This window comes from Malus sylvestris, chromosome 15 (assembly GCF_916048215.2).
Source record: "Malus sylvestris chromosome 15, drMalSylv7.2, whole genome shotgun sequence".
In the NCBI taxonomy this organism is placed as follows: Eukaryota; Viridiplantae; Streptophyta; class Magnoliopsida; order Rosales; family Rosaceae; genus Malus; species Malus sylvestris.
In genome coordinates this window covers 36,327,353-36,338,582 of record NC_062274.1, presented here as the reverse complement: position 1 = coordinate 36,338,582, position 11,230 = coordinate 36,327,353, and the positions used below count along the sequence as shown (strand labels likewise).

Below are 11,230 nucleotides of genomic sequence, written 5' to 3'. Positions count from 1 at the left end.
ATAAATATTTGGAGTGTGTATTGAAATTTGGTTCATTGATGTGTATATTGAAGTTTGGTTGGGTAAGTGGTTGGTTTGTGTGATTTGTTTGATTTTGGAAATTTTGTTTGAATTAATTTTTTTGTTGTTGTTAAAACATGCGTAAAATTAAATTAAGATAACATAACTCAAAGTTACAAAAAAAATCCCATCGAAAAAATATTACGGTTAAAATCATTCTACAACAATTAATACATTTTACGTTTTGAAATTAGGTCTGTAAGGTTAAGTCTTTTTTTTTAGTAAACCTAAATATTGAGCTTGGGTCCAAAAATTGGAGTTGGCTTTAAGGTTAGTACAAAGCCTCATTTGGTAGCTCAGACTGTACTGACTATTTCAGTTGGATATGATAATTAGTTATCGGATAGTACTAACTAAATTAGTCAATGCTCTACCAGATTAAAACATTGACTATTTAGTGCTATGTTTGATATTGTGCCAATCACCATACTGTAATTATAAAACAAATTTTAGATAGAAATTTAGGTGCCTCAATTTTGATTAATTTCACCCAAAACAAAAACTTTGTCATGATACTTTTAGATTTGCCCAGACCTTTTGCTTCTTACACAGAAAAGCCAAAAATTCTCCATCTTCCTCGCAACACCTTTGCTTTTCACCCAGCTAAATCCCAACCAACCTCATCAACCTCCACTCATATACAACCAAAAATTACAATTGCTCAATCTTTACCAAGAATTGAAACTCAAAACTTAAAGCAGATCTGAAAGAGGAAATCCTTCTAGCCACATCTCTTGTCGGGATGTTGTTGTTGGGTTCACAAGAACACCATGGATGGCAGATGAGAAAGAACACAATTAGAGAGATGAGGAGGAATGGGTTTGATTCATAGCCGACGTCGATGTGTGAGGACGTTTGAGAGAGTAGATCTCAGGATGGGAGAAGTCGGGGTTAGGCTGATGGTGAGGGAGAGGATGGTGCTCTCGCCGTCACTTGCAACGTAGGGTGGGTAGCTGAGTATTCGCATTTTGATGTGCAGGAGACGAAGTGGAGAAGGAAATAGAGAGAAAGCGAGACAGGGAGGAAGCTAGAGAGAGCGTATCGTTGGGCCGACTATTTAGTATATAATCACACCAAACACCCAGGACCGTATTACTTACCCTATCTGATTTCTTATACGGGCAACCAAACGAGGAGCAGTATGAGGAGTAGATATGTACAGCCGGTGAGACAAGTTTTACACATGACGCACTCTTCTGATATGTATCCCGGTGAGACAAGTTTATCGCATGAAGTACCTTGATGGTATGATATGATTTGCCACCTACCCGGCAGAAACAGTAAAGAGTCATATGGGATTCACGAGGAGAGGAAGAACCCATACAATAATTAGCAGAGCCCATTTGTCCAAAACAAGGATAATGAAACAATCCGACACTCGAATCATGTAGTGCCACGTATCTATTAAACTTCAAAAGAGTTAGAGTGTTCAAATCACCCTCTTCTTACACTGTTAAAAAAAATTAGTAGAAATGATTAGGTTTTTGATATTTAGTGGTAGAAATGATCAGTATTTATTGTGTCATTGTTATATTATCATTTATCATTATTAAGTTATCAATATATCTAGGTTATTAAAAATTGATCATTTCTGCAATTAAATCACAAACACGAGTCTTACCTGTTAATTGCAGTTTAAACAAGCAATCTCTCTTTAAAGAAGCGACGTGCACTGCCCAACTACTATCCATTCTGAGACAGACATACCTGCATACATTTCAAAACATTGATTGGCGGAGAATCTCTCTCTATCATCAAACTTGACGGACCAGGCATTTGGAAGAGGAAGGAGGAGCAGCAAAAGCAGCTGCACATTTGGCCCAACAGAACAATGCAATCTCATCACATTACGGTAACACTACCTTGGATCCTCCACTCATGTTTTATCTCCCAACATCTTTTAACTAGAAAAGTAAAAAAGTACTTCACCAGAATCTTCCTCCTTTACTTTTGAGTAGTTTTACTCAGCTGCCAAAATGGAGGAGGTTTACTGACTGACTATGTTTAACTTAACAAAAAGTTTCCTGAATTTTCTTAGTTAACATCCTATCAGATATAGAGATCGAATGGAAAATGAAGATATATAGGAATCGTATTTTGTGTTGTTATTGACGGTTGAGAGTATGAATTCCAAGTCAGGGAAAAAAAATGAGCTTGCATGTGCTTATAAGTAGTTGGTTTTATGATGGATCTCACTGACAGTCTTCTGTTTTGGTTGAATTTTGATCAGCTTGATTCTTCTTCTTCTGCTGCTGGTACTGATGGACTGGAAGTGAAAGGTAACGGGATGAGGGCGAGGAACTCGACCTTACTTTGTGTTCCGATAATGGCAGAGACTGTCGATCAGATGGTGATCGATATGGGCGAGGCAAAAGCCGTTGGTGCTGACCTTGTGGAGATTCGATTGGATTGTTTGAAGGTTTTCAATCACAATCAAGATCTCAAGCGTCTAGTGAAAGAGTGCCCTTTGCCGACACTTTTCAGTTATAGGTGAGACATTTCCTGCCTTTTAAAACATTTTCGGTAGGAGTTGGACTACTTGAATCGAATCATTAAGTAATGTCACTAGAGAATGAATCTCGCGTTGATGAGAAGGGGCTCTGCATGGGCTTATAAATAGGTTGGGCTACTCTCCAATATTGCCAATCGGTTTTATGGTGAAACCTCAACTTTCTTCAACTAGTTTTGCATAGATTCTTTTTAGCAGTATACTCTGTTTCGATCTTAATTAATTTCTTGAAAGCTTGCTTTGTGATCTCCTCCCCTAAGAATCTCCCAGTTGTCTTGTACTATCAGCTGACAGTTATGAACTTTTGTAGGCCAATATGGGAAGGTGGCCAGTACGATGGTGATGAAAAAACTCGACTGGATGCACTTCGATTAGCGATGGAGCTTGGAGCTGATTACATTGATGTCGAGCTTCAGGTTGCTCTCTTACAAATGTACACTTTTAAGTCATTTATGTTATTTGCCACGGTTGGATCTTCATAAGTTTAACGTGATGGCAATAGGGAAATTCTAATGGACCCATTTTCCATTTGATACTTTTCTGTTTTTTCGTTTATTGGGATGAATTGTACTTTTAAAATGCATGTGAAAAACACTTAACAGATTTAAACTAGGTGAACGCAGGTAAAAACCATCATAACAACACCACATTTAATCTAGGTGAACATTGGTAAAAACCATCAAAACAACAATAATCAAGTCTTATTTTACTAAGTGGGGTCGGCTATATGAATTTTAGAACATCACTGAGCTCGGTTTTGCGTCAAGTCTTCTGATAGCTCCAAGGACTCCATGTCTTTTCTTAAAGTCTCTTTCCAAGTCTTCCTAGATCTTCCTATTTCCCTTTTGCCCTAAACCTCTATCTCATAATCTCATTTTCTAACCGGAGCATTTGTAGGTCTTTGGTTCACATCCAAACCCCCTTAACCGATTTTCTCTTATTTTATCTTCAATTGCCACCACTCCTACTTTACCTCGGATATCCTCGTTCTTAATCCTGTCCTTTCTCGTGTGCCCACACATCCAATGAAGCATTCTCATGTTTGCTACACTCATTTTTTGCACGTGGTGATGCTTGACCGCCCAACATTCTCGTATGCCCGAGAAACCGTGTTAGTTATAACAGGTGCCTTTGTGGGGCCTTAGGTGTAGGCCTTGAGGCTTCCCATCAATAACTAAACCAGTGCTCGAACATATAATATTCGTTCGATTGATTGTAGGAGCCTTACAACTATTGTACTTCTGAATACCCGAATCTGAGAGATAGAACGAACCCAAATAGGTGCCTTTGTGGGGCCTTAGGTGTAGGCCTTGAGGCTTCCCATCAGAATTCGTTCTTATACTCAAACATTCTAGGCCGCGGAATGGAATGAATCCAAATAGGTGCCTTTGTGGGGCCTTAGGTGTAGGCCTTGAGGCTTCCTATCAGAATCCGTTCCATGCTTAAGCGTTCTATGATAATCATAATATAATAGAAATAAAACTAAGGGGTAGGTCGATTACTTGCGCCCCAAGTAACTTCGGACTTCTTGTTTATCAAGGGTTATCGTGGATGGGTTAAGTCCACATAAGGTTTTTTTTTATGCCTTGAGGCCAAGGACTTTCAACTGATCAAATTTACATGCCCGAGGGCTTAGAACTTAGATCTGGTTTGAACAATGAAGATATATTCAAATCGGATCCCAGCATTAAGAGATTCTTTTAATAGTCATCTTACTAGAAATAACTTGAATACAACTGGAAGTATACAACATATTGCTAGGCTAATGAATGAAAAGACAAAAAACAAAGAAGGTCGGGCAAGGTTTAACCTTGTCGGGCAAGTTTGGTCGTCTTGCAGGTTCCTATCTTTGTGGCTTATCAAGGGTCTGAGAGCTTTTAGGGAGAGGTAAGGAGAGGAGTTTTACAAAGAGAAATCGATACTACAGCAAGGTTAAACAGGGTAGCAGAGCTATTACAAGGGTTTGAGTGAAGGCTTGTCCCGAGAGGGATGAAGGCTTGGGCTGACTACAGCTTCGTTCTGAAGGCAAATCTGTCTTTGAGCACAGTTTGTGCTTGCATTTGTTTGTTTGTTTGAGTGTCTGAGAGCTTTTAGGGAGAGGTAAAGAGAGGAGTTTTACAAAGAGAAATTGATACTACAGCAAGGTTGAACAGGGTAGCAGAGCTATTACAAGGGTTTGAGTGAAGGCTTGTCCCGAGAGGGATGAAGGCTTGGGCTGCTACAGCTTCAATCTGAAGGCAAATCTGGCTGTGAGCAGAGTTTGTGCTTGCATTTGTTTGTTTGTTTGAGTGTCCTTAATTCTGATTTCTCTTTCTTCTTTTATAGACATATCAGCTTGGCCTCTTATAGCAGCAGCCCTGCCCGAATGCAACTTGAGAGGCAGTGACTCATCAGCTATATTACTTGTTCTGCCATTATAAAGTACTTTATGGGCTGTATAGCTGGTCAGTCTATACCACTTGGCTTTTGGGTAGGTGAGCAAGTGGTCTTCATGAGCTGCACCAAGTCAGAAAAGCCCCTTTTCTGCTTTCTGGGCTTTGGCTGGGCTTAGGCCGACTCTCCTTTAGGCATCCCTTTGGGCCAGCCCCTTTCCTAAGCCCAAAGTTCAAGTTTTGATCCAAACAGTATTGCTGGCCTTATTGTCGTTCGATAAAATTTTCTCTTGAGCTTTAGTGGCATGTGATGATCACACAACACATCCAATGCACTTTTCCATTTCACATATCCTGCTTGTATTATATGGTTAAGATCTCCAACCAATTCTCCGTTCTTTTGGAAGATAGATCAAAGATAGTGAAAACGTTCACTCTTTGGTATTTCCTGATCTCCAATGTTCACCTCTATCTCATTTGGACCCCCATTCCCGCTGAACATGGACTCCATGTACCATGTCTTTGACCTACTTAGGCGAAGACATTTAGATTCCATATACTATGCCTTTGACCTACGTAGGTGAAGACCTTTAGATTCCATGTACTCCGTCTTTGACCTACTTAGGCGAGAACCTTTAAATTCAAACACCTCCAGCTAAAACTTAAACTTCACATTTACTCCCTCATGCGTTTCATCTATCAATACTATATGATTTGCGGAAAGCATGTACTGGGGGATATCATCTGGAATGTGTCCCGTTAACTCATCCATTACCAATGCAAAAAGGTAAGGACATAAAGCTAAGCAATGGTGTAACCCTATGGTTATGGAAAAACTTTCAGTTTGTCCTTTATGAGTTCTTACTGCAATCCTTGCTCCACCATACATGCAATTCGTACTCCTTTCTTCGCAAGAATCCTCCAAAGAATTTCTCTTGGGACTCTGTCTTATGTTATTTCCCAAGTCTATAAAGACCATGTGCAAATCATTTTGCATATCTCTATATCGTTCCATTGATCTTTGTAAGAAATAGATTATCTCCACAGTCAAGCGACCTAGCATGAACCCGAATTGATTGTTTGAGATTGGGTCTCTTGCCTCAATCTATACTCAATTATTCTTTCCCAAAGCTTATTATACGACTCATTAACTTAATACCCCTATAATTCATGAAATTTTGTATGTTGCCCTTATTCTTGTAGATGGGTACGAGATTGATTTTTCGCCACTCATTTGGCATCTTCTTCATTTTCAAAATCTTATTGAAAATGTTTGTGAACCATGCTATACTTGTCTCTTCCAAGACTTTCCACACTTCAATAAGTATATTGTTGGGACCCACTGCTTTTCTATGCTTTGTCTTTTTTAGAGTTACAACCACTTCTTCTTTCCTAATTTGGCAGCAGAAAGTAATTTCTACACTCTTCCAAGTTACTCAACTCACCCAAAGAAGTATTCCTTTCGTGCTCGTCATTGAATAGATTATAAAAATAAGCTCTCCATCTGTCTTTAACCGTGTTCTCCGTAGCTAGAACATTTCCTTCTCATCCTTCATACACCCTGTTGGGTTCAAGTCTCTTGTCTTCCTTTCCCTTGCTCTAGCCAGTTTATAGATATCCAACTCCCCTTCTTTGATATCCAATCGCTTATACATATCTTCAAAAGCAGCTAACTTCGCTTCTCTCAGGGCTTTATTCGTCTCTTTCTTCACTATCTTATACCTCTCACACTTTTCATGGGTTGTATCCTTGTATTAGGCTTTACAACATTCCTTCTTAGCCTAAATTTTTTCATGTACCTTCTCCTTCCACCACCAAAATTACTTTTGATGTGGAACAAAAGCTTTGGACTCTCCCAATACTGCTTTTGCAACTTTTAGGATACAACTAGCCATGGAACCCACATATGGCTAGTATTTCCTTCTGTATCCCAATGCATTGGGCGAGTACTTTCTCTTTGAAAGTGACATGTTTTTCTCCTTTTAGATTCCCCCATATTGTTCTTGGACACTTCAAGGTCTTGTTCTTTCTTCTATGTATTTTGATATGTGCATCCATCACCAACATGCGATGTTGGTTAACCAGGCTCTCTCCCATTATAACTTTACAATTCTTACAAGTTACACAATCATCAAAGAGATAAAAAATTTGGTCGTCGTATCTCATGGCTGAAAAAGAGGCTTACTGCAAGTGTTCTGTTCTTGAAAACAACTGATGTCGTTTTTGTGCACACTGCTAGTTATAACTCAGCTGGTTCTTTGAAATAATATTGATGAAGAAGGGCTGCACATTCACCTCCACCTAAAATGTAGATAAGCTACTCTTATCAGTACCATCATCACAAACATACTAGGAAATTTGCTTCTTTGCATTTCCAATTTAAAATTATCATAAAGATTACCTATTACTAATCTAATCACTTCTTTTTGAAGGTTGCTCGTGAATTCATCGACTCTATAAATGGAAAGAGGCCAGAAACTTTAAAAGTCATTGTTTCTTCTCACAACTTTCAAGATACCCCATCTGTGGAGGCTCTTGGCAATCTTGTAGCAAGAATACAAGCTACTGGATCTGACATAGTGAAGATTGCAACCACTTCCCTGGATATAACAGATGTAGCACGCACTTTTCAAATAACCGTTCATTCTCAAGTAAGGATTGTGTGTATGTGTGTGCATATATAATTATTCGTTTATGTAGATCAAGGAGACTGCAGATTCTTGAGAACTTGTCTAGTTTTGTGTTATGAATTTTCTGTGCTGAGTAGATACTAGATATCAGGCTGTTTAGAGATAAATTCCCTGTTTCTGTATTCCTTTAACTTAAATAATTAAGGTATCTGTTTCTTATCCAAATGAAAATTTACTCCTTCCTGGAATTTCAGGTTCCGTTTATAGGACTTGTACTGGGCGAGAGGGGTTTGATTTCACGGATACTTTCTGCAAAATTTGGCGGTTATCTTACTTATGGTAGGTTGGAGTCTGGAATAATTTCTGCTCCTACTCAACCTACAGTCAAGGATCTATTACATTTATACAATTTCAGACAGATAGGGCCCGACACAAAAGTGTTTGGAGTCATCAGCAAGCCTGTCAGTCACAGCAAATCACCAAAGTTGTACAATGAAGTATTCAATTCAGTCGGTTTCAACGGTGTTTATGCACATTTGTTGGTAGATGATATTGCAAAATTTTTCCAGACATACTCATGCATGGATTTTGCTGGATTCAGGTTCAATTTTATGTTGAGTATTTTAGTGTCTAAATAGTAGAATATCCATGTACATTTTGTTGTCGGACATTTTCCTTCAATTTCACAGCTTCTTATCTTCAATTCTGACGCAGCGTTGGTATTCCTCATAAGGAAGCTGCAGTTAAGTGCTGTGATGAGGTTGATCCAGTTGCAAAGGTAATTATCATACTAAGATGCTAGCAGTTTATTTTGGAGGAGTTGGCTGACCTCTTTTAAATTGCTTATATATCAACTTTCTTCTCGACTTGTACTACTTGTACTTGATTGAATTGAATCTCTTGATCGAAAATATTCAGTCAATCGGAGCTATTAACTGCATTATAAGGAGACCAACTGACGGGAAGCTATATGGATTCAATACGGACTATGTTGGTGCAATTTCTGCTATTGAGGAAGGCCTGAAAGGTTAGGTTTCCTATATATTTTGTAGAAGCTAGCTCTACGCTCTCTTCCATGTTTGTGATTGTAAGAACCTTTCCGTAGGTTTACATGAATCTCCTTTTACAGGTTCGCCTAATGCTGGCAGTGTAACTGGTTCCCCTTTAGCTGGTAGGCTGTTTGTTGTCATCGGTGCTGGTGGTGCAAGCAAGGCACTTGCCTATGGTGCAAAGCAGAAGGGAGCAAGGATTCTAATTGCCAATCGCACATATGGTTTACTTCTGTCTTTGTTTCTATCTTCCATAAACTATTCGTTTTCGTGTTCTTCTCTGTGCTTGCTTTCAGACCATTTCATTCACTGGCATATTCATGTATTCTTCCTCTTTGATGGTTTGCACATACTATTGCTCTACAATCTACATTCGTAAGCCTCTAAATAATTATTCGTCACTTAGGTTATAAATGTCTTATAGAAAGAAACATTGAGGTTAATTATTCTTTCTTGATATATATCGATTTATTTATATATTTACTTTGCTCATGAAGATCGAGCCAGAGAACTTGCAGACACCGTAGGTGGTGACGCGGTATCTCTTGCTGATCTATGCAATATCCCTCCAGAGGATGGCATGATTCTTGCAAACACAACATCGATTGGAATGCAACCGAACGTTGGTGACACACCCCTTTCCAAGGTTTGTGCTTCTCACATTTCTATTGCTGCATTACCGATACGATCAGTTGGCCTCGTATTAATTAAAAGTTTGTACATGTGATCTTATCTTGGGGATCTTTTAACTGGAATACTGTGCGGCCGAGTACTGTCATGTTAGAAGAACAGCCTCACACAAGTTTTTCTTAAAACGATCATCGACGGACACTAGAAATCATGATTCGAGTGGACTACCTTTTCTATTTTTGCAGCATGCTCTGAAATATTATTCATTGGTTTTCGACGCCATTTACACCCCAAAAATGACGAGACTGTTGAGGGAAGCAGAAGAATGTGGTGTCACAATTGTGAGTGGGTTGGAGATGTTCATAGGACAGGCATATGAACAGTTTGAGAAGTTCACTGGATTGCCAGGTAACAATAATCTATATTGAAGGAAAATTTAAAATTCTACCAACAACATGGTATCTATTTAATTGACTCTTACTATATAAAAAAAAAAATGTCAATTGCAGCTCCAAAGGAACTATTTAGAAAAGTCATGGAAAATCACTCCTGAGGTTAGTTGTGTTAATTATTTTTTCTCGTTTTACCGTTTTCATGTAAATGGTTCTGAATTTTATGCTTTTCTACATTTCTAAGTTTTTTTTTGTTTTCTTAAGAAGGGTTAATAGAAAAGTTAATTTATGCCCAAAATGCAAACCTACATTAGGTCTAGTCCATGGGTTGCAGCTTGTAGAGGTAAGGAGATTTTTAGATTTTTTTTCTTTAGTAAAATGGGAACACGATTCGGTCATAATATAAGTGGATGGATACTTGAAAAGAAATATTTTTTCTTAAATTAAATTATGACACTTGGTGTACTGATACGTGTACCCGGTATACTGATAAATCTCTCTGAGCTAAATCCCTTGTATTCTGCCGCATATGTTCACATTCTTTTTTTATTTGATGACTCGAATTTATGTATTCAATAATGCTGCTGATACCAGAAAAACTCCAAACCCTAGCCTTAGTCATCAAACTCAGTTCTTTGAGCAGTGGTTGTTGTTCAGAGTTAAGGTGGTGACTTTTGTTTTTCATTTGGGTTATACGCATGACAAAGACTACGAGGAGGACGCTTGGCGTTTGTTGGAGGTAACTCAAGAGTAGTGCTTTTATACTGAGAGTTGCAAAATCATCAAAGGGTGTGCGGTCTTTTCTTCATAATTTTTTTTTTTTTTTTGGTTGTGGTTCTACTACTTCCATGGTTCAGTCCTCGCGAGTGTTGCGAGGTTAGATGTCGGTTCCCCACTGTTGAGGAATTGTATCGTGTTGTTGGTGCTTTTGTACTTGTGATATTGTGGTGTTCATATTGGCACGTGTGGCCTCTTGGTTGTGTTTGACGTGCATATCCTATATACATTCATGATTGTTTCTTAATAAATATTTAAGTTGTGCGCACATCTTGTTACTTTAGTTTGTTGGTTATGTAATTTTGTCTAGAGCTGTGTGACGCAGCGGATATATGACAAAGAAAATCAAAGAAAATTCCCACACTAGAATCTACTAGCAAATAAGCTGAAGTTCATTAGCAATTCGGAATCTGTGAGGAAATAAAAAAAAATTCTAAAAGTTTAATTGATTACAAACTTAAGGTCCAGATGAACTATTTATAATGTAACTTAACTCTACAAAACCGTAGGAATGCAAATGGGAAAGAAAGTAAACACAAAAAAAAAAAAAAAAATGTAAGATCCTAAAATATTAAAATTTCATCTTGGTATAGTAAACGTTGGAATTCAGCCAAATTCTTATTGAGATTGTTGTTTACCAACAAATCTTGTAAATCTCATCGTTTTAATAGAGTCCATTTATCACAGTTTAAAGCTGACACACAAACAAAAGTTGCATTAATATGAACACTATGAAAAATTCAAAACATTCACTTTGAGGATATGACAAAAACAAATAATCTATTAATCCGTAAATTTTTAATCCTCCAAC

At 38.1% G+C, this 11,230-nt stretch overlaps 1 protein-coding gene across 4 annotated transcripts; it reads left to right on the top strand.

Annotated features, from left to right (window-relative positions):
- Positions 1-1,672: 1,672 nt before the first annotated feature.
- Positions 1,673-10,687, top strand: LOC126602098 (bifunctional 3-dehydroquinate dehydratase/shikimate dehydrogenase, chloroplastic-like). 4 transcript variants are annotated; one of them, XM_050268911.1, is made up of 12 exons: positions 1,673-1,912; positions 2,291-2,550; positions 2,880-2,985; positions 7,374-7,592; positions 7,826-8,172; positions 8,286-8,349; positions 8,490-8,598; positions 8,701-8,844; positions 9,118-9,266; positions 9,496-9,658; positions 9,760-9,804; positions 10,300-10,687. In XM_050268911.1, the coding sequence occupies exons 1-11, from the start codon at positions 1,892-1,894 to the stop codon at positions 9,801-9,803; spliced, it is 1,626 nt and encodes a 541-aa protein (XP_050124868.1). In that variant the 5' UTR covers positions 1,673-1,891; the 3' UTR covers position 9,804; positions 10,300-10,687. The 4 variants fall into 4 exon arrangements, with proteins under 4 accessions (XP_050124868.1, XP_050124870.1, XP_050124867.1 ...); XM_050268913.1 differs by having other exon boundaries at positions 10,286-10,687; XM_050268910.1 differs by having other exon boundaries at positions 10,237-10,687.
- Positions 10,688-11,230: the final 543 nt, after the last annotated feature.